Raw genomic sequence first — 22747 nt, 5'->3', positions numbered from 1 at the left:
GGAGAACAGACATAGGAATCGAGAGGGTGAATATGTGAAGCCAACAACACCAATACAAAATGTCAACTAATAGGTTATGTTACTGCCATTATTACAGGTTTGGAAAATTCCATATACTTTCCCAAAGTTCTCCGATGGAATTCTCCAACCGGGATTTCTAAAAACCCCGGAAAAAACCCAACTCCCTTAAATTTTAATATATATTGAGACAGTATGATATTTTCTTACCTGTTTGAAACTCATTGCTTGCTGTACATCAGCCTGTAGATTGGCCATCTCCTCCAGGCTCAGGTCAACGTAGGCTGGGACCAGTTCGTTGGCGCTGGTGTACTTTTGTTTCTCCCTACTGCTCAGGGCCGCCACGATCCTCAGCCTGGACTGAACCTCATCCTGCATTATCTGCTGTTTCCTGATCTCTTCCTGGACCTTTTCTACCCTCACGTCCACCACTACCACAGCACAGCCCAGCTCATCCCTGATATGCTGCAGCCAGTCCAGCGTTCTCTTCACCTCCGTCTCAAAGTCTTTACTCTGGACAAACCTATTCTCACATTCCACTATCAGCTCCCCCACGGCAGACTGTAGGGACTGCAGCTCCTCCTGCCAAAGGACCACCTGTTCCCTGGAAGCCTCATGGGCAGCCTTGTCCAGCTGAGGAGCCAAGTTATCCATCTGCTCCATGAGTCTGGAAAGGTGAGAGCTGGCGCTCTGAAGACTCCCGGCCAGGGCATGGTAATTCTTCAGCCTCTCCTCCGCCGACTGGGTCTCTGCGTTGACCTTGACTAGCTCTTCTTTGGTAGCCTTTAGCTCAGAGTCCACCTGCATGGCCATGGTCTTGTGGTCCTCGAAGGACCCCAGTGTGTCGTTGAGATGCTCCACCCGCTGTTCGATGAGCCTCTTGAGCCCATTGTAAAGGCTCACCAGCTGGGTCAACTCTTCAGGTCTCCAGGGTTGACCAGTGCTGCGGAAGCCTTCTTTCTTCTGGTTCAGTTCGCTTACAGCCAGACCAAGGTTGCCCAGATCAACCTGAAGAGCTTTGTAGTCGCTCAGTAAATTCACAACCTCCTCTGTCTGCAGACCAACAGGCTGCATCCCTAAGTTATGGAACTGCTCCTCAAGCTCTTTCAATGCTTTATGAGTCACGTCTATGAATGAGGCGTACTCCTTTCTGGCTAGGATGGCCTGCTCGATCTTCTCCTGTTTCTCTTTGGCCAGAGCCAGTATGCTGTTGTATTTCTGTGGCAGGGCATTGAGTTTCTCATCCAAATAACAGTGGTCCACTTCATTCAGAGTGGGAAGGATCTCCTGACCAGTTCTCTGGACGATCAGTAAGAGGTTTTCATATTCCATTGCCTGCTCTACTATCTGCCGGTACTTCAACAGCTGCACGTTCAGCTCCAAGTCGCCATTCATGAGGTTGATCTCAGGGAAGGTCACTATGTCTGCTTGTTTCAGCCACTGGCACGTCTTCTCCAGGTCTGCCTTGAAGTACTTCCTGGAGACAAGCACCTTGTCCAGTTCTTGGAGCCTCTGGACACATTTCTGCAGGGCTTTTTCAAAGATGTTCTGCAGCTCCTGCAGCTTGGTGAGCATCTCCACCTTCTCGTCCTGCGTGGCGTCCCTCATCAGGTCTCTGCCCTGAGACCACAGGGAGGTCAGCTCGCTCTGGTAGGCCTTCAGGCTGCTCTGGATGTTCCTGCAGGCCTTAACCTGCTTGGCCAGGTCGTCAGGTAGCAGTGCAATGTACTCCTCCGCCTGGGCTTTCTTCTCATTTTGCTGGACCCAGGTGATGGACTGGTTGACAGCCTGCAAGAACTGGGTCCTCTCAGTGAAGGCCTTGCTGAGGTGCTTTCTGCGTTGAGCCACCTTTATTTAATAAAAATATATATATTTTTGTAACATGAGTTACAGTGTAAACATAAGGTATACATGCATGTGCAGGAGAGGTGAGAAACCCAAATGGTCTTTTATAAAACCTTCTCCCACCTTCACGCTGAGTGACTCCACCTCGGCCTGAGTGTCTGAGATGAGCTGCTGCAGGCGCTGGCACTCGTTGAGCCCCAGGTGAGCCAGGACACGGTCAGCATCACTCATGGCCTGGGCCAGAAGCAGCTGCTTGGCCTCCAGTTCGCTGCAAATGCTGAGGTGGTCGAATAGGAAGCTTTGGGCCAGCTCTGGAGGAGGACTCATCTTCATGGCTTCAGAAAGGCCTGGCTGCTGCTCTTCGGCCCACTCCCTGGCCTCCCTTAGACGGGCCTCCACCTGAATAGAATAGAGTAAAATAGATACTTTATTGTCCATTGATTGGAACTGAAATGTGTATTCTGCCTTTTACAACACTCACACACCTTGGCCATGTCCTCCAGGGTCAGCACCGAGTCCTGTATCTTCCTGTTGATGAGGCTCTGCAGCTGAACCCAGCGCTGCTCAAAATGGCTGATCTGTTCCTTCACCAACTCCTTGTCATCCAGGTTCAGGTCGTGGGTGACTTTCTGCCTCTGGTCCTTCAGGTCCTCCAGAGTTCCCTTCTGGTCTTCGAGAGCTACGGCAAGTTTCTTCAGCGCCTCCAAGTGCTCAGATGAACTTTCAGCATCAGTCCTAGGGAGGATATGAAAATATAAAATTACTGGATATTATAATGACTCTTTTTCAAAGTTAAGACATATTCTAATGAAAAAAGAGTGATTAGAAGAAGTTCAGGTCTACTGCTGAAAGGGAATGTTTGAGAGACATTGTCATGGTTTTTAGAATGTTGGTACAGCTCTCAAACTCTTAAGTCATGTTACCACTGTCATGGCAACTATGACTATTCAGCTATTGATCCCACACAGAGTCAATCTTCTATTTACATAAACAGAGTGCTCTGGAGGCTGGTCCCACATCAATAGAATTTTGCAATGAAAGGGACTGCTCATTCACTAGCAAATAGCAACAAGACCTGCTGGAGTCAGCCAAACAGAACCAAAGAAATTCTACCTTTTTGCTTTTTTGTGATGTTGTCAAAACATTATGTATGAACTTTAATTGTGCATTGTGATATTATTGTGGGTGGAATCAGAGCAAAGTTAGTGCAATAGATCTCATTCTATAGTAACTCAGTGATAGGTTTCAGATAGATAGATGACCCCACCTGGCCAGGTTATCCCACTCCTTGGACACTTGCTCAAACAGTGCCTCCATGGCTGTGATGCAGTTGTGGTACTCCTGGATCCTCTGCAGGTCCTCCTGCCTCTGGCCCTGCAGCCTGTTAGCTTGGTGAAACAACCCCAGCCAGGCATGGCTCAGACGCCCTATCTCCCCATGTTCCGGGTTGTCCTGGCCCGCAGTCAGACGACTCACACTCTCTGTCATCCTGGATAGGGTGGCTTGTTTACTCTGCAGCTGTTGGCTAAACTCCTGTTGGAGAGAGATTAATTGGATTTGAGGAATGTGCATGTTTGATCTCCTGCTGTGCTGGTGGTTTGTATATGAGCAAACTGCTAATCGGTGAAACTGATATTGACTGTTACACACTTCTTGAATCTAGATTCAATGTGGAGAGATCAAACTTAAGTCTTCTTAGGGCTCCAGTGAAGATGGAAGTGTGACAGTGCCAGTCAAAAGTTTGGACACACCTACTCATTCAAGTTTGTATTTAAATTTTTTCTATTATTTACATTGTAGAATAATAGTGAAGACATCAAAACTATGAAATAACACATATGGAATTCATGTAGTAACCAAAAAAGTATTAAACAGATTCTTCAAATAGCCACCCTTTGCCTTGATTACACCTTTGCACACTCTTGGCATTCTCTCAACCAGCTTCATGAGGTAGTCACCTGGAATGCATTTCAAATAACAGGTGTGCCTTGTTAAAAGTTAATTTGTGGAATTTCTTTCCTTCTTAATGCGTTTGAGCCAATCAGTCGTGTTGTGACAAGGTAGGGGTGCTATACAGAATGCACCAATTTGTAAGTCGCTCTGGATAAGAGCGTCTGCTAAATGACTTAAATGTTAATGTAATACAGAAGATATTCCTATTTGGCAAAAGACCAAGTCCATATTATGGCAAGAACAGCTCAAATAAGCAAAGAGAAATGACAGTCCATCATTATTTTAAGACATGAAGGTCAGTCAATGCGTAACATTTCAGGAACTTTGAACGTTTCTTCAAGTGCAGTCGCAAAAACCATCAAGCGCCATGATGAAACTGGCTCTCATGAGCACCGCCACAGGAAAATAAGGCCCAGAGTTACCTCTGCTGCAGAGGATAAGTTCATTAGAGTTATCAGCCTCAGAAATTGCAGCCCAAATAAATGCTTCACAGAGTTCAAGTAACAGACACATCTCAACATCAGCTGTTCAGAGGAGACTGCGTGAATCAGGCCTTCATGGTCAAATTGCTGCAAAGAAAACACTACTAAAGGACACCAATAATAAGAAGAGACTTGCTTGGGCCAAGAAACACGAGCAATGGACATTAGACCGGTGGAAATCTGTCCTTTGGTCTGATGAGTCCATTTTGCGATTTTTGGTTCCAACTGTTGTGTCTTTGTGAGAAGCAGAGTAGGTGAACTGATGACCTCTGCATGTGTAGTTCCCACCACGAAGCATGGAGGAGGAGGTGTGATGGTGCTTTGCTGCTTTTTTATAAATCAAGCCACACTTAACCAGCATGGCTACCACAGTATTCTGTAGCGATACGCCATCACATCTGGCTTGCGCTTAGTGGGACTATCATTTGTTTTTCAGCAGGACAATGACCCAACATACCTCCAGGCTGTGTAATGGCTATTTTACCAATAAAGATAGTGATGGAGTGCTGCATCAGATGAACTGGCTTCCACAATCACCTGACCTCAACCCAATTGAGATGGTTTGGGGTGAGTTGGACCGCAGAGTGAAGGTAAAGCAGCCAACAAGTGCTCAGCATATGTGGGAACTCCTTCAAGACTATTGGAAAAGCATTCCAGGTGAAGCTGGTTGAGAGAATGCCAAGAGTGTGCAAAGCTGTCATCAAGGCAAAGGGTGGCTACTTTGAAGAATCTCAAATATAAAATATATTTTGATTGGTTTAAAAAAAAAATGGGTTACTACATGATTCCATATGTGTTATTTCATAGTTTTGATGTCTTCAGTATTATTCTACAATGTAGAAAATAGTAAAAATAAAGAAAAACCCTTGAATGAGTAGGTGTGTCCAAACTTTTGACTGGTACTGCATATGTTTTACTCTGCACACCGCGGTCTATGTTCCCTGTTATTTTATTGTTGCTGTTTAATTATTAGTTATTTTTCAAATGTTCTTATTTTACATTTTTATTTGTATTTATTTATTTTTTACTTCAGTTTATTTTAGTCCATACTTTCTTAAAACTGCATTGTTGGTTAAGGGCTTGTAAGTAAGCATTTCACTGTTGTATTTGCATATGACAAATACAATTTGATTTGATGTGGTTAATTGGTGACAATGTTTCAACCACTTAGGTCTGTCATCAGGTCTCTACCTTGGTCTTGGTGAGCATGTTGTGTGATTAACCCTGCTTCCTACCTTGGCCTGGGTGAGCATGTTGTGGGATTAACCCTGCTTCCTACCTTGGTCTGGGTGAGCATGTTGTGTGATTAACCCTGCTTCCTACCTTGGCCTGGGTGAGCATGTTGTGTGATTAACCCTGCTTCCTACCTTGGCCTGGGTGAGCATGCTGTGGGATTAACCCTGCTTCCTACCTTGGTCTGGGTGAGCATGTTGTGTGATTAACCCTGCTTCCTACCTTGGCCTGGGTGAGCATGTTGTGGGATTAACCCTGCTTCCTACCTTGGCCTGGGTGAGCATGCTGTGGGATTAACCCTGCATCCTACCTTGGCCTGGGTGAGCATGTTGTGGGATTAACCCTGCTCCCTACCTTGGCCTGGGTGAGCATGTTGTGGGATTAACCCTGCTTCCTACCTTGGCCTGGGTGAGCATGTTGTGGGATTGACCATGCATCCTACCTTGGTCTGGGTGAGCATGTTGTGGGATTAACCCTGCTTCCTACCTTGGCCTGGGTGAGCATGCTGTGGGATTAACCCTGCTTCCTCCCTTGGCCTGGGTGAGCATGCTGTGGGATTAACCCTGCTTCCTACCTTGGTCTGGGTGAGCATGCTGTGGGATTAACCCTGCTTCCTCCCTTGGCCTGGGTGAGCATGTTGTGGGATTGACCATGCTTCCTACCTTGGCCTGGGTGAGCATGTTGAGGGCGATCTTGGTCTCGAGCTCGGCTGGTCTTCTGGAGAGGCTGAGAAGCTGCTGCTCCATATCCTGGAACTGATCAGATAGCTCCTGCTTCTGCTCCTTTATCTCCCTCCAGCCCTCACATAGCTCCTGGGAGCTCAACATCCTCTCCTCCATCTGTACAGTACAACATGAAGTACACAGCTGAGTGCAGAACAACAAGGAAGTCAACCTATGCATATTCTTAGAAAAAAGGATTCCAAAAGGGTTCTACAGCTGTCCCCATAGCATAACAATTTCTGGTTTCAGGTAGAACTCTTTTGGGTTCAATGTAGAACCCTCTGTGGCAAGGGTTCTACATGGAACCACAAAAGGGTTCCAACTGGAACCAAAAAGGTTAATTCAAATGGTTCTCCTATGGGGACAGCCGAGGAAACCTTTTAGATTCTAGATAGGTCAAAAAGCATTAAACATTTATGGTAATTTAGCTAGCTAGCTTGCTATTGATAGCTAATTTATCCTGGGATATAAACATTGGGTTGTGATTTTACCTGAAATGCACAAGGTTCCCTACTCCGACAATTAATCCACAGATAAAACGGTCAACCGATTTCGTTTCTCATCATCTCTCCTCTTTCCTTCAAGCTTCCTTTTCTTCTTTGGACTTTATATGACGTTTAGCAACCAACTTTACTGTGCATTACTACAACCGACTGGAGTGTGGACCTCAGTTTATCTTTCAATCACCCATGTGGGTATAAGCTCCTAAAAACCAATGAGGAGATGGGAGAGACTGGACTTGCAGCGCATTGAGCTTCACAAATAGAACCAATTTCTATTTTAGCACCTGGCCACACAGACGCTCACGAGCAGTGTGTGTGCAATGATTGAATTACATGTATGTGTAAATGTATTTTGCAACACTCACGCACGCAACACGAGCGGTGTGGTCAGCATGTTACATATGCCAAATACTTGAAACTGAAACTTATGGGGAAAACCCTGTTGTCAATACTGTAGGGACAATGTGATGACCAGAAGAGAATGTACATTAAGACCAGCCTACACACCGTGTGTTTGACCTGCTGGACTTCCGCAGCAGTGGCTCTCACAGCATCATCAGACAAGTCACACACAGAATACACCAGGTCCAGGTACGTACTGGCCTGCTCCTGTAGAGCCCTGTAGTGCTTCACCTGTACAGGTAACAGGGGAATATACAGACAAATGTCATCAGCTTGATAAAACGTTTGTTCATTTCCGTTATTTATATTAATTAACCAGGTTGTCCAATTGAGGTCAGAAGCAGAGCTTTCTATTTGACTTGATGAAGGAATTCAGAATGGTGATGAAATTCCAGAACTTCAAGGCATAACCCAGTTGTCATGGAAACAACATTACTGTGTCATTTGATTCTCATTCTCTGCCTATAAAAGAGCAAGGGGATAACCAGTCAGTCAGTCAGACACCTGTTTGAGGGCCTCCTGCATGCCAAAGGGAGGTTGACAGTGCAGCAGTAGCTCCTCATTGACGGTGGAGAGCCAGGTCTGGCACTGCTGCAGCGTGTCCTGGTGACTGACATGCTTCTGCAGTTCTCTGTCCAGACTCTGGTAAACCTGATGAAGACACAGACACACCAAGACAAGTGAGAAGATGGGGCAGGTTAGAGGGAGATGGAAACAGTAAGAGAGTAGAACAGAGCAGCGTAGTGTGTTACTATAGTACTCACACACTGTGCACTGCTGCAGATGGCAGAGTAGCTGTCTCTGGTGCCCTGATGGTGAGCCTTGACCTGCTGGCTGGTCTTAGCCTGCATCTGGTCCGTTGTACAGCTGGACACCAAGTCATCTCCTTTCTCCTTCAGACTGGTCAGGCGCTCCTCAAAACTAGTTATTTCCTCCATGATTGCCTGAGAAATGTGACAGACAAGAGTTAAGATTAGAAAAAGTTGTAGACAACAATTGCATTTTAGATTGTTGGTTTTGAACTTCAGAAGCATAATTCCATGGCAATTATTACATAATTTCATTCTGATTGATTCTCATACGGTTCCATTCCGTAACATCAGTCAGTCACCCACCTTGTGGCGGGCCAGTTGTTGTGTGGCCGTCTCCATACTACAGGTCTGCATGGAGTCTGAGGTGACCAGCCTACTGGACATCTGTAGGAGCCACTTCTCCACCTCCTGGAGCTCACTGTTGTAGCACTCATGCTCCTTCACCCACTCCACCAGACTCTGGACCTGGCTCTGAAAACAAGTTCAAAACACTTTCTCTCATAGACAATTACAGTAGACGTCGCCACAGCCACACCAATCAGGTAAGATGATTACAGATGATGGAACTCACTAATAATGTAGTAGATGATCACTGCAAGTGGTAGCAATTAAAAGACGTTTAGGGGTTATGTTTAATGGTATTTTTTCAAGGCGCCTTTAGCTCTTCTAGCTAGAAGTGTCTGTAGTATAACGGTAGCGCGTAGACCCATTGAGTCCAAAGCGCAGCATTACAGCTTTCAATGCAGGACACCTACCTTGGCTGCAGTGCAGAGTTCCTGGTAGTCAGTCTGCAACCTGTTCATGTTGTCTCTGATGGTGGGGTCACAGACCATATCCAGCAGAACCTCTCCTTTCTCGACCACTGACCTCACCGCTGACTCGTGGGACTGCACTGTCTGCTGGATTGTCTACGTGAGGAAGAAAATGTTCTTTAAATGTCAATAAATCATTCAGCTGTTGTTGAAAATTATTATTTCTACCGCAGCACAACTAAATAGACGGACAGACAGACAGATAGATATCCATCGGGAAGTTGTCAACAGTAAACATAGCAGCATGTGAGCTACCAAACAGATTAGCATGACATCAGCTAGCCTATGTACCTTATATTTGGCTAACTGAGCCTTCTTCTGGTAGAGCTCAGCTTTGAGATCGATGGGTGAGCTTAACAAAGCCTTGGTCTCAGCGAGCCACTGTGCCTGGACCTTGTACTTGTCCAGGAAGTCTTTGGAGAGGGAGATGCATTTCTCCAGGGAGCTGTGCTCCGTGCGTAGCCCAGCCATCAGGCCCTCTAGCTGGGATCTATGAGCATCCACCTCCTCCCTCAGCTGCTCAGCTTCTGGTTCCTCCAGGAAGGCCACGGCCCGCTCTGTCTTCTCACGCATCGTCTTCAGGAAGCGGTGGCCCTGCTCCATGTCACCCTGAAGAGCCTGGAGAAAAGACACACAGAGTGTAAACAGAAGCAGTTACGCCTGTGACCATAACCTTTTCAGAGGATAAAAGAAAGCAAAGAGAGTTTGAGACTTGGTAGTGTCACTGTGATGGTAAAGTACACTAGGTCCGCACTGAAAAAGTATTTCAAAAGAGCTTACTTTTGCGACATACCAGTTGTTGCCTACCAACTAAGCTGCTAGAGGCATGGCTTCCATTTAGCTGAAGCTCAGACTGTAGTCTAGGTCGCCAGACTCAGGGCAGCGGCTGTAAGAAGAGTCTGTTACTGTACCTCCAGTGTCTTCATCTTCCTCTCCATGGTAAGACGGTCTACTACACTGATGCTGATGGCCATGGTGCTGAAGTTGTTCTGGGCCGAGCTCAGCCAATCAGAGAAGGTCCTGAACACATTCTGGGCCTCCTCGATGCAACACACCTCCACCTGCAGTTGCTTGATGCTCTCCTGCAGTACATCAACAGACAGCCCAAGACAAAAAGATAGAAATGGAGATTCTGCACTGTGGTAGCAATCTGGGATGTGTAAATTGCTCCAAGGTGTGCGTGTGTGTGTATGCTTGTGTGTTCCTGCCTATGTGTGTAACTGAGCAGGTCGTACCAGTAGGTGCAGTAGCAGGGTGTGGTAGCGAGAGGTGAGCTGGGTAGCTCTGGTGCTAACCCGGCTGCTGATGTGGGTCTCATCTATGACCTGCTGGGCTAGAACACTCAGACCCTCCACCTCCTCCTGGTACAATAGCACCTCCTCCTGCCAACTCTGTATACATACATACATACAGAGCGAGAGCGAGAGCGAGAGCGAGAGCGAGAGCGAGAGAGACAAACATAATTTAAGCCCTGTTTCTATTGGCACTTTGAAGTAAACCCAGGTTGGGCTGGCCTTGGTGGGCGGGCTGAAATTGTGTTTTCCACTGCCTCAAGAAAATAGAAATGATGTCATGTTGCTAGGTAGACAATGTGACTGCAGCTGGCTTCGCTAATGTTGAATAATTTAATTCACCCTCACCATGCTGTAACTAACGTTAGCCCATACTCCTGCCAGTGCCAGCCAGGCTCGGAGCCATGTCTTTAACTTGCTGATGTTAGCTAGTTAGTTAAACGGTTAGCGTTATCGTTAGCATAACTAGCTAGCTAGCTTAATTCCTACCTTGCTTGCCATGGCATTGGCTATTAGCAAGTTAACCAAGTAAACCAGACAGCAACAAGCCCAGACGAGCTAGCTAAACATTGTGTCAGCATCCAGCAGTGATCAGCTTGGTGGTTGCATTGCAACGGCGTCACCAGCCCAAATTTTAATCGAGCAGGCACCAGTTGTGAAACAGGGCCGCGCTGGCCCTCGGCCCAGCTTGATTTTGAGAATTCCATTCCAGTCAGCTCGAATTTGAGAATTCCATTCCTAATTTTCCATAATTTTAAGTGTCAGTTGAAACAGGGCTTTATTGAAACACCAGCACCTTCTATTGGAAGACAAGCTCAGATAGACATACAAACACCGGACATCATGTACTGAAACTCAGGCGCTGTAGAAGAAGATGCTGACCTTTATCAGTTGGAGTTGAGCGTCCTTGGTGGCACGGTCCGACCGGCGATGACTCCTCAGTTGACCTTTGCTCTCCATGCTATTCAGCCAGCTGTCCAGACCCTGAAACTTTTGCTCCATCTGGCGGAGCTTGGCCAGGGCACTGTTGAGCTGGGCTCTGGTGTCTCCCAGCTTCCCCTGGTACAGATTCCAGTCCCGCTGCAAGGTCTCCAGGACCCGGTCCTCGATTTGGGGGACACCCCAGGGCACAACCTGGTCTCTACTGTCCAGCAGGGTGTTGAGTAGGGCCTGGCCCTCCGTGCACTGGACCTGCAGCTCCTGGAAATGAATGCAGAGAGGCAGCTGTCATTGTTATTCAGACTGAACATTACGAAACATTACTGGACATTCCAACGCCGTTATACATCTCGCACCGACAGACAAAGCTAGGCAATTTTCCCCATGCTGAATAACATACGTTTAAACAACAATTTGGGAATATGGTCCATTATATTCAATACGTCAGGGCATAAGATAAATGGGAAAAGCCACTCTTCTTTGGTTCTTGTATGTGGAAGCAGCAGTATGTTCTTGTTATGACCTGTAGTTTCTGAAGCGTCTCCTCCAGAGTGTCCACATCCCCCTCTAGCTGTGTGTAGCAGCCCAGTTTCTCCTGCTCCTGCTCCAGCCACGCCTCAAACACATGTAGGCCTCTCTCGTACTCCTGGTGGGCCTGCACCAGCTCTTCTGCCTTCCCCACCGCAGTCTGGAAACACAAAAACAAATATGTGCATTATAGACATGTAACTACTACAAAAATATAAAATGATAACATGAGACTTGTGTCTTCACACAGCCACTGTGCACGGGACGAATGCCATAAGGTAGGGGTAAAGTGACTATGCATATTATCTATGCATTGTCACTTTACCCCTACCTACATGTACAAATTACCTCGACTAACCTGTACCCCCGCACATTGACTCAGTACTGGTACTCCCTGTATATAGCCTCGTTACTGTTATTTTATTGTGTTACTTGAGTTTATTTAGTAAATATTTTCTTAACTCTATTTCTTGAACTGCATTGCTGGTTAAGGCCTTGTAAGTAAACATTTCACGGTAAGGTCTACACCTGTTGTATTCGGCACATGTGAAAAATAAAATTGGATTTGATTTTGATTTGATAAGTCTGGCAAGTGATACTAACATATGAGAAGGAGATGGATGCTTCACTGCTGTACTGTATATACCTTGGTGTTGTCCTTGACAGTGTAGTATCGTTCCTGCAGGTCCTGGAGCTCTAGCTGGGTGACGTAGTGTTCGGCCATGTTGGCTCCCTTCACGGTGATGGTGTCCAGTAGACTGCTATGGCTAAGAACCTCCTCATAGAGAAGCTGAAACAGACACAACATGGATCAGGCCTAATGTGAATGTTTCTACTGCATTTAAACCACAGCATGACACAGGGTTAGGTTCGTTTTTGATAAAACGAAACGTTTATTACATTGGCATTTGGTGACTTTTTATAAGGCAGAGGCACCCTCCTATTGTATTTTGCATTGTATTATATATTGTATTACTGTATGTATTGATACGTGGTTGGGTTACGACTGTAATATGTGGTTGTCTCTCTTGGCTATCTTAAGATAAATGCACTAGCTGTTGTTAGTTCTGGATAGGAGTACCTACTAAATGACTAAATTGTAATGTAAATGTAGTGCAATGTATATTTATGTATGTTATGTATTTTATTTGTTGTATTGTTTTCTGTTTGGACCCCAGGAAGAGTAGCCACTTCCTCGGCAGCAGCTAATTGGGGATCCTAAAAAATACAAAAAAATACGAAATACCGGACAAGGATGTCCTCTTTCACCGTTATTATTTGCACTGTCTAAAGCTGCAACAAACCATGGCATGACACAGTGTTAGTGTCACTTTATCAAAATGTTTCACAAGGCAGAGGCACATGACAAGGATGTCCTCTTTCACCATTATTATTGGCACCGGCACCAGACATTATTTCCTCTTTCACCGTTATTATTTGCAAGTAATAACAAAAGTAGTATACACTGAGTGTACAAATCATTGAGGCCACCTGCTCTTTCCATGACAGACTGACCAGGTGAAAGCTATGATCCCTAATTGATGTCACTTGTTAAATCCACCAATCAGTGTTGATGAAGGGGAGGAGACAGGTTAAAAAATGATTTTTAAGCCTTGAGACAATTGAGACGTGTATGTGTGCCATTTAGAGGGTGAATGGGCAGGACAAAAAATGTAAGTGCCTTTGAACGGGGTATGGTAGTAGGTGCCAGGCGCACCGGTTTGTGTCAAGAACTGCAACGCTGGCATTTTTTTTCACTCAACAGTTTCCTGTGTGTATCAAGAATGGTCCACCACCCAAAGGACATCCAGCCAACTTGACACAACTGTGGGAAGTATTGGAGTCAAAATGGGCCAACATCCCTGTGGAACGCTAGAGTCCTTGCCCCAACAAATTGAGACTGTTCTGAGAGAAAGCGGGGGGGGGGGAGGGGGGGTGTTGCAACTCAATATTAGGAAGGTGTTGCTAATGTTTGGTATACTCAGTGTAGATGACCGCGGGTACCTTGGCTTTTCCCAGGTTGGCAGTTTTGTCTCTCATCTCGGAGCATTGTTTGTCTCTTGGGTCCAGGCTCTCCTCAACACGCTCCACCCAGCCCACAAACTGACACACGTCCTCCTGGTAGCTGGTCCACTGGGAGAGGGCTCCCTCCAACTGGCTGTGAGGGAATACAGTGTAGTACACATAAATATATCACACAGTTAGCTGATCGCCAATAAAGGCACTTGTACACTGTCTCAACATTGACCAACATTCTTAAGTTGGCAGTTGTGTTTAGAATGTTCACAGTAAAAAACAAATATTCAATTTGATCAGATGTTATCATAACCCAGTAAGTATTCTACTAAGACATTCTAATCTTTCAGGACATGAAACCTTTTGCATTGGATGGAGGCGGAAAGCAGGGTGTCCCAGGAGTCTTTGAGGTCCTGGATGTTCTTGCAGACTACTGGTACACCCTCTACTGATGTGTTCCTCTGGACAGACTCTCCCCTGGTGACCAGCATCTTCAGCTGGATCTCCTTCTCCTGACGTGCTGTCAGCAACGCCTGAGACACATCAAGAGTCAATACATGTACTACAAAATGAGTTCAGACATCTGGAAGGCAGTAGCAATGCTAACTTAGCTACCCCTTACATACTGGAGATTTAAAACAACTTTTACTCTATAATCGAGTTGAGTTTAGTTTAGTTGACTGTATTTGATTTTAGCTAATAAAAAGTTAGCTTAGTTTAGTTTAGTTAGCTTTACTTAGTTACGTTTATCTTAGCTTGATGTAGGTCAGAGGTGGTTGTACTGTACCTCCAGCTTGATCATCCTGCTGTCCAGGACATTTTTGTCTGCTGTGGGAGTGCGGTAGGTCTGCAGCATGTGGCTGGTGTCGGCCACCCAGTTCTGCAGCTCTTTCAGCCCCTGGGAGAACAGCTGGTGCTCAGTGACGATACGGTCGATACGGGAAGCCTTCTCCTGTAGAACCACAAAGCATAGCACATGTCATAGGTCAGTCTCTGTGTGTTCATTCATGTGCACACTCGTAACAAATTCAACTTAAAGTGAACCTGGGTTTTGTGTATACAAATGCTAAAATTAGGGCTAAAATTCAGTATGGAATAAAAGAAGAGCAGCATTAATTTTGTAAGTTTACATTCTTGGTTACAGTATTTCATTTTTCAGCTATAAGATTGGAAATTCATTGATTATATACATCATTTTAACCAGAGAGGTCACTCAAACCCAGTCTAGTTTTTTTCCTCTTGCAGGGGGACAGGCGGGCAGGCAGGTGTTAGTTACCTTGGTCAGGTTGGTTAGAGCTAAGTACTGAGCGGAGAGCTGCGAGACACGGTGGACAAAGCCCTTTCTGGCCGCGTGTCCGTCCCACAGTAGCTGGGCCTTCTCTCTGAGCCTTATCAGCTGAACCTCTTGAGAGGCTAACTCCTCGAGCACAGACTGCAAGGGCACAAGCAGGTTTTCACAGAGACAGAGGCATGCAAGCCAACACACAGAGACAGTTAGCCAAGTTAACATAGACACTTACAGACCAGGGTTGTAATGACATGGAAGAAAAAGCAGACTGGGTCAATGTTATGAAGATGAAATACTGTCATGACATGGCAATCGAAAGAAGGTTAACGAACACAACAGACAAAGATGTTTGAAGCATTTGAAAACATTGAACAGGGCTGTTAAGTGTCAACTCTTTAAACAGTTATTATTTAGGCCACATTGAACACACATACAGCAGAAGCATTTGAAAATAGATTGGGTAGATAGCAGGGCAGAAATGAGCAGTGAGCAGTTATGTTAAGCTTTGACAGTGCGATGCGGAACTCCATCCTTGATTCACAGTGACTGAGCTGAAATGGTGAGCTTCTATAACGGCCGTGCTGGTGCCTAGCAGGGCATGGTGATTGGTGGGATGATGGGACAGTTATGAGGATAGCGTTTCGTGATTTGACAGGCTGAGAGCCATGTATACCTGCAGCTTGTGCAACTCCTGCTTTTTGGCAGTGAGGTCGTGGAGTCGTGTGCTGCTCTCCTGTACAGCAACCTCTGTCCCGTTCAGCCACTCCTGAAGAGGCTCCACACTCGCCTCAAAGTCCTTCATCTGAGACTGGAGGTTCTGAAATAGGAGTGAAACACACGCACCTTCTGATACACAATTCAAAACAGGTTTCAGCATCACACAAATTGCTAAAATTGCTAAATGCTTCCTCTCGAGACACAGTAAAGTACAATGAGTGTGAATTTTAATTTAATTTAATACAAACTGAATAGATGACATATTCTCACCCCTTAAAGGATTCACATGCTGTACTGTACATCAATTGATTACCTGTAGGGCAGTCTCCCTCTGGTGCAAGTTGGACATCAGAGTCTTCCAGTCTTCTCTGGCACTGCGCATTTTGGCCCGGACAGCGTCTACTCTGTCCTTGGCAGCGATACTGACCACCAGCTCACCACTGAGCACCACAGCATTTAATTTGGAGTGGCCCTGCTCCCTGTCACTCAGGAACTCCTTGGGGGTGGAGACAGAATGGCCAAGAGATAAGATGCATTCTTTAAAAAAGAATGTCCAATTTAATCAAATGTGCTTGCAAGGCCAAATGTGCTTAAGGACAAAAGGTTTCCTGGACAGATTAGAAGCACTTTAATAGAGAATTTCCATTGAAGAACTCATGGAGGTCATCCATTGAACCTGATGGACTAGGCTTGATTTGTGTCCAGGGAAACTGGGCCTTAACGTACCTGTATCTTCTGCAGGCTGGAGGAGGCCTCGCTGAGGTTCTGAGGCACATCAAAGCACTTGGCTGTGTTGATTTTGGCATTGACCAGCCACTGCTGGAACTCTCGGAAAGCGGCACGGAACTGCTGCTCCAGAAGCTTCTCTTTGTTCTGGCATTCTCTGGAGGCCTGCAGGCTCAGCCTAGGAGGGAGAAGAGAGGAACAGATAATTGTATACAGCACCTACAGGGCGGTATTCTGACTTGTATACAGCGCCTACAGGGCGGTATTCTGACTTGTATACAGCACCTACAGGGCGGTATTCTGACTTTTATACAGCGCCTACAGGGCGATATTCTGACTTGTATACAGCACCTACAGGGCGGTATTCTGACTTGTATACAGCGCCTACAGGGTGGTATTCTGACTTGCCTACAGGGCGGTATTCTGACTTGCCTACAGGGCGGTATTCTGACTTGTATACAGCACCTACAGGGCGGTATTCTGACTTGTATACAGCACCTACAGGGCGGTATTCTGACTTGTATACAGCGCCTACAGGGCGGTATTCTGACTTGTATACAGCACCTACAGGGCGGTATTCTGACTTGTATACAGCACCTACAGGGCGGTATTCTGACTTGTATACAGCACCTACAGGGCGGTATTCTGACTTGTATACAGCACCTACAGGGCAGTATTCTGACTTGTATACAGCGCCTACAGGGCGGTATTCTGACTTGTATACAGCACCTACAGGGCAGTATTCTGACTTGTATACAGCGCCTACAGGGCGGTATTCTGACTTGTATACAGCACCTACAGGGCGGTATTCTGACTTGTATACAGCACCTACAGGGCGGTATTCTGACTTGTATACAGCACCTACAGGGCAGTATTCTGACTTGTATACAGCGCCTACAGGGCGGTATTCTGACTTGTATACAGCACCTACAGGGCAGTATTCTGACTTGTATACAGCGCCTACAGGGCGGTTTTCTGACTTGTATACAGCACCTACAGGGCAGTATTCTGACTTGTATACAGCGCCTACAGGGCGGTATTCTGACTTGTATACAGCGCCTACAGGGTGGTATTCTGACTTGTATACAGCGCCTACAGGGCGGTATTCTGATTTGTATACAGCGCCTACAGGGCGGTATTCTGACTTGTATACAGCACATACAGGGCAGTATTCTGACTTGTATACAGCCCCTACAGGGCGGTATTCTGACTTGTATACAGCGCCTACAGGGTGGTATTCTGACTTGTATACAGCGCCTACAGGGCGGTATTCTGACTTGTATACAGCGCCTACAGAGCGGTATTCTGACTTGTATACAGCGCCTACAGGGCGGTATTCTGACTTGTATACAGCGCCTACAGGGTGGTATTCTGACTTGTATACAGCGCCTACAGAGCGGTATTCTGACTTGTATACAGCCCCTACAGGGCGGTATTCTGACTTGTATACAGCACCTACAGGGTGGTATTCTGACTTGTATACAGCGCCTACAGGGTGGTATTCTGACTTGTATACAGCGCCTACAGAGCGGTATTCTGACTTGTACATAGCGCCTACAGGGTGGTATTCTGACTTGTATACAGCGCCTACAGGGTGGTATTCTGACTTGTATACAGCGCCTACAGAGCGGTATTCTGACTTGTACATAGCGCCTACAGGGTGGTATTCTGACTTGTATACAGCGCCTACAGGGCGGTATTCTGACTTGAGATCTGATTCTGCGTACTTAACTTACATTTTGGCTCTCATTGACATCAGTAAACAAGTAAATGATTTACTTATCTTCACTTGGAATCGGGCCCATAGTGTATGTAATGGCCTTGCAACAGAACAGTATGTCATACACACTCCAAAAACTATTTAAACAAATGATTTGAATGTCAGGTGTAGTAAGACCCCATCCATCATGCTGCTGAATGACTTACCCGTTGTACTCCTTGATAAGGGAGGACACTCTCTCTGACTGAGTACCCAGGTCCTTGGAGAACCGACACAGACCGTTGAGCTGGAACTTCAGACCGTCTGACATGGGCTCCATTTTGACTAGACCCTCCAGAGTGTCCTGGGTGGCACAGACACAATGAGAAGATGCTTTAGAGGAGAGTGAATGGAGGATTGTGAATGTAGCCCCGAGGATATGGTGATTTTGGACATTTCTAACTTCCACTTTGAAAAGTCAACAGTCATCATAAGTATTACGGATCAAAGCCTTCCTTTAATGTTACATTTCGTTTTGGCATTGCAGCAATACTAAAAGGACAAGTGCAATCAAAGATGTGATTTTCCAGTGTCTTACATACACTGAGTGTACAAAACATTAAGGACACCTGTTCCTTCCATGACAAAGATTGGCCAGGTGAGTCCAGGTGAAAGCTATGATCCCTTATTGATGTCACTTGTTAAATCCACTTGTCAGTGTATATGAAGGGGAGGAGACAGGTTAAAGAAGGATGTTTAAACCTTGAGACATGGATTGTGCATGTGTGACATCCAGAGGGTGATTGGGGCAAGACAAAATATTTAAGAGCCTTTGAACGGGGTATGGTAGTAGGTACCAGGGACAGCAGTTTGTGTCAAGAACTGCAACACTGCTGGGTTTTTCACTTTCAACAATTTCCCGTGTGTATCAAGAATGGTCCACCACCCAAAGGACATCCAGACAATTTGACACAACTGTGGGAAGCATTGGAGTCAATATGGGCCAGCATCCCTGTGGAATGCCTTCAACACCTTGTAGAGTCAAAGCCCCAACGAATTGAAGATCTTCTGAGGGCAAAAGTGGGAGTGCAACTCAATATTAGGAAGGTGTACTTCATGTTTTGTATACGCAGTGTAACTTTTCACACTATGTGGAATAATACTGTACAATTGTGAAAATTACGATAATGCCCTTTTAGTGTAAGAGCTGTTTGAAAAGCCTGTTTTGGTGGGATGGAGTTTTGGCCCTCTGAATTAGTCAATATACCAATAAGAAAGACAGTGTCACGGGTCCCTCCGGAACTTTCATTACGCACACCTGTCCCCTATTCCCATTGATTAGTAATTGTATAAGTGTGCCCTTTGTTCACCATTGTCCTGTCGGTTATTGTTACTATGTCCGTTGGTGTGTGTGAGTACCTGTGCTGTGGGTTTTGGCTTTCGCGCCATTGTGAAATTGTAGCAGATGATTACGGGTCTCGTCCTGTGTGTTAATCATTGTGCGGGTGTGTTATCTATTCAAGCTACTCCTCACTCTTTTGTTTTGGGTTTCTACCCTGTGTTTTGTTAGGTGTTGGTTTGGTCTTCGTCCCCGTGTCTTTACACGGCACGCCGTCATTTGGGCTGAATAAAAAACTATTACGCATTCCTGCTCCTGTCATTGTTACCAACGTGACAGACAGTTCCAAACCTCTCTGCCAATGACAGTTCATTTTCAGTTTTCCCCTCTCTACCCAGACCACTCCCAGACAGTCCTATCAAAATTCTTGCTTGAGAAATTGCTCTTTGCTAAGAATAATTTTTACATGTATTTTTTTATTTTAATTGAAAACAATCACAGTACTTAATTGTTACCCATAAATGATTTGATATTGAGAAACAAATAAACCTTTAAACCAGGGGTGTCTAATTCATTTTGCCCTAGGGGCCGCATTCGGTCTTCAACGAAGTCCGGAGGGCCGGCACTGAAAATTAGTTTTACTGTATTTGTTTTTTGATTTTTTGATTTTCCCTGGCTGTCTAGTGAATATTAGCGAGCTGGGCAGTCAAGAAACTATATGAGTACAGTGCCTTCAGAAAGTATTCACACCCTTTGACACCCTTTATCCACATTTTGTAGTGTTACAGCCTGAATTTAAAATGTATTAAATTGAGATTTTGTGTCATTGGCCAACACACAATATCACATAATGTCAAAGTGGAATTATGTTTTTAGAATTTGTTACAAATTAATAAAAAATGAAATGCTGAAATGTCTTGAGTATTCAACCCGTTTTTTATGGCAAGCCTAAATACGTTCAGGAGTAAAAATGTGCTTTACGAGTCACAATTAGTTGCATGGACTCACTCTGTTGGCAATAATAGTGTTTAACATAATTTTTTTATGACTACCTCATCTTTGTACCCCATACATACAATAATTTATAAAGGTCCATCAGTCAAGCAGTGAATTTCAAACACAGATTCAACCATAAAGACCAGGGAGGTTTTCCAATGCCTCGCAAAGAAGGGCACCTATTGGTAGATGGGTAAAAATGTAAAAAGCAGACGTTGAATATCCCTTTGAGCATGGTGAAATGATGAATTACACTTTGGATAGTGTATCAATACATGCAGTCACTACAGAGATACAAGTGTCCTTACAAACAGTTGCCGGAGAGGAAGGAAACCACTCAGGGATTTACCATGAGGCCAATGGTGACTTTACAAAAGTTACAGTTTAATGGCTGTGATAGGAGAAAACTGAGAATGGATCATTGTAGTTACTCCACAATACTAACCTAAATGATAGAATGAAAAGAAGGAAGCATGTACAGAATAAAAACATTCAACAAAAATGTATCCTGTTTGCAACAAGGCACTAAAGTAGAACTGCAAATGATATGGCAAAGAAATTAACTTTATGTCCTGAATACAAAGTGTTATGTTTGGGGCAAATCCAACTAGACACATCACTGAGTACCACTCTTCATATTTTCAAGCATGGTGGTGGTAACATCATATTATGGGTATGCTTGTCAACAGCCAGGACTTTTTTAGGATAAAAAAAAATGGAGCTAAGCACACCAAAATCCTAGAGGAAAACCTGTTTCAGTCTACTTTCCAACAGACACCGGTAGACAAATTCAACTTTCAGCAGGACAATAACCTAAAACACAAGGCCAAATATACAATGGAGTTGCTTACGAAGACAACATTGTATGTTCCTGAGTGGCCAAGTTACAATTTTGTCTTAAATCGGCTTGAAAATCTATGGCAAGACTTGAAAATGGCTGTCTAGCAATGATCAACAATCAACTTGAGAGATCTTGAAGAATTTGCAAATATTGTACAATCCAGGTGTGCAAAGCTCATCAGCCCAGTTTTCATTGGCACTTAAAAGTCAACCTAGGTTGCCTAGCTCAAATTGCGTTTCCACTTCCTCCAGAAATGAGAAATGTGCTGACTGTTCTCAAAAAAAAATTGTGTAAAAATGAATTAAGGATCCGGTGGTAATTTGTGACATGTATGACTACTGCAGTATTGCTTCTCCATGTGCTAGCTAACAGTAACAAGCCCAGACGAGCTAGCTAAACATAATGCCAGCTTCCAGCAGTGATCAACTGGTTGAAGCATATTAACAGCATCACTAGCCAGAATTCTAATCGAGCTGGCACCAGTTATGAAACTGGGCTGTGCTGGCCCGGGTTTCCCTCGACCCAGCTCGAATTTGAGAATTCCATTCGAGCCAGATAGAATTTGGCCCTAATTTTAAGTGCCAGTGGAAATGGGGTTTAGAGACTTACCCAGAAAGACTCACAGCTGTAATCGCTGCTAAAGGTGGTTCTAACACGTATTGATTCAGGGGTGTGAATAATTATGTAAATTATCTATTTATGTATTAAATTTTCAATAAATTTGCAAATATTTCTGAAAACATGTTTTCACATTGTCATTATGGGGTATTGTGTGTAGATGTGTGAGAGAAAAATATATTTAATCCATTTTGAATTCAGGATGTACCACAACAAAATGTGGAATAAGTCAAGGGGTATGAATAGTTTCTTAAGTCACTGTAGCTCCACCCACTGCCCAGATTGGACCCCCTCACGGGATGGATCCGTATGATTTCATACTGAGATAAAAACGCTGCATTGAGCCTATAAACAGTATATATAAGAACACCTACAAATGAGCCTTACCTTTGCAATCTGCCAGCCCTGCACAGCCTCCTCCCTACTGTTTTTCCCCTCTGCCTGAGATAGCCTGTGTCTCCACTCCTGTAGCTGACTGCTAAACTCCTGCAGGTCCACCTCCAGCTGAGCAGCCAAGCAGTTAAACTCCTGTTCGGAGCTGGCGAGTTGGGAGAGAGCAGTCTCCAGGCCTGCCCTGTTCTGCAGTGCCCCACGCTCCCACTGCTCCCAGGCAGACAGCAGGGCTGCCTCCTCCCTCTCCACTGCCTCGAAGCCCGCGGAGCCAGTGTGGTCCCTCGTTGCAGCCCCACAACGCTGCACCCGGCTCAGACGCTCTTGGCCACGCTGCCTGGAGTCTATCAGCTCCTGAAGTTGAACATGGAACAATGAAACAGGAAACATTCAACTGTTGCTGTTAATGCCAACTACTTCAACTGTTGTTAGCTACTGTAACTGACTACGACTGTTATTAGCTAACTAACTATTCCCCATTTGTCTCTGATGTCCTATAGAGGCTAAACGCAGACTAAGAGAGACGCACATTTCTCTATGTGAGGGTAAAATGTATTTATGATCCTGTGTGTGCCT

At 45.2% G+C, this 22747-nt stretch overlaps 1 protein-coding gene across 16 annotated transcripts in view; it reads right to left on the bottom strand.

The window, feature by feature from the left end:
* Nucleotides 1-22747, bottom strand: part of LOC129813153 (nesprin-1-like) — a 156460-nt gene that overhangs the window by 57781 nt on the left and 75932 nt on the right. For 14 of the 16 annotated variants that reach the window (XM_055865385.1, XM_055865391.1, XM_055865396.1 and 11 more), the window contains 25 exons: nt 22169-22525; nt 18215-18351; nt 16289-16466; nt 15876-16058; nt 15519-15662; nt 14834-14989; nt 14345-14509; nt 13918-14090; nt 13546-13699; nt 12188-12331; nt 11537-11701; nt 10957-11274; nt 10018-10173; nt 9694-9864; nt 9074-9400; nt 8726-8878; nt 8274-8441; nt 7923-8102; nt 7663-7809; nt 7264-7389; nt 6194-6370; nt 3131-3396; nt 2349-2598; nt 1987-2262; nt 229-1866 (listed from right to left, as the gene is read on the bottom strand). In XM_055865385.1, coding sequence (XP_055721360.1) covers nt 229-1866; nt 1987-2262; nt 2349-2598; nt 3131-3396; nt 6194-6370; nt 7264-7389; nt 7663-7809; nt 7923-8102; nt 8274-8441; nt 8726-8878; nt 9074-9400; nt 9694-9864; nt 10018-10173; nt 10957-11274; nt 11537-11701; nt 12188-12331; nt 13546-13699; nt 13918-14090; nt 14345-14509; nt 14834-14989; nt 15519-15662; nt 15876-16058; nt 16289-16466; nt 18215-18351; nt 22169-22525 — 6309 coding nt within the window. Of the gene's footprint in view, nt 1-228; nt 1867-1986; nt 2263-2348; nt 2599-3130; nt 3397-5533; nt 5550-6193; nt 6371-7263; nt 7390-7662; nt 7810-7922; nt 8103-8273; nt 8442-8725; nt 8879-9073; nt 9401-9693; nt 9865-10017; nt 10174-10956; nt 11275-11536; nt 11702-12187; nt 12332-13545; nt 13700-13917; nt 14091-14344; nt 14510-14833; nt 14990-15518; nt 15663-15875; nt 16059-16288; nt 16467-18214; nt 18352-22168; nt 22526-22747 lie in introns of those variants that run through there. The other 2 variants (XM_055865393.1, XM_055865397.1) reach the window with 2 other exon arrangements.

The sequence above is a fragment of the Salvelinus fontinalis genome, chromosome 16 (genome assembly GCF_029448725.1).
Source record: "Salvelinus fontinalis isolate EN_2023a chromosome 16, ASM2944872v1, whole genome shotgun sequence".
NCBI classification, from domain to species: Eukaryota; Metazoa; Chordata; class Actinopteri; order Salmoniformes; family Salmonidae; genus Salvelinus; species Salvelinus fontinalis.
The sequence above is the reverse complement of the archived record's forward strand: the minus strand, read 5'-3'. Positions and strand labels throughout refer to the sequence as shown.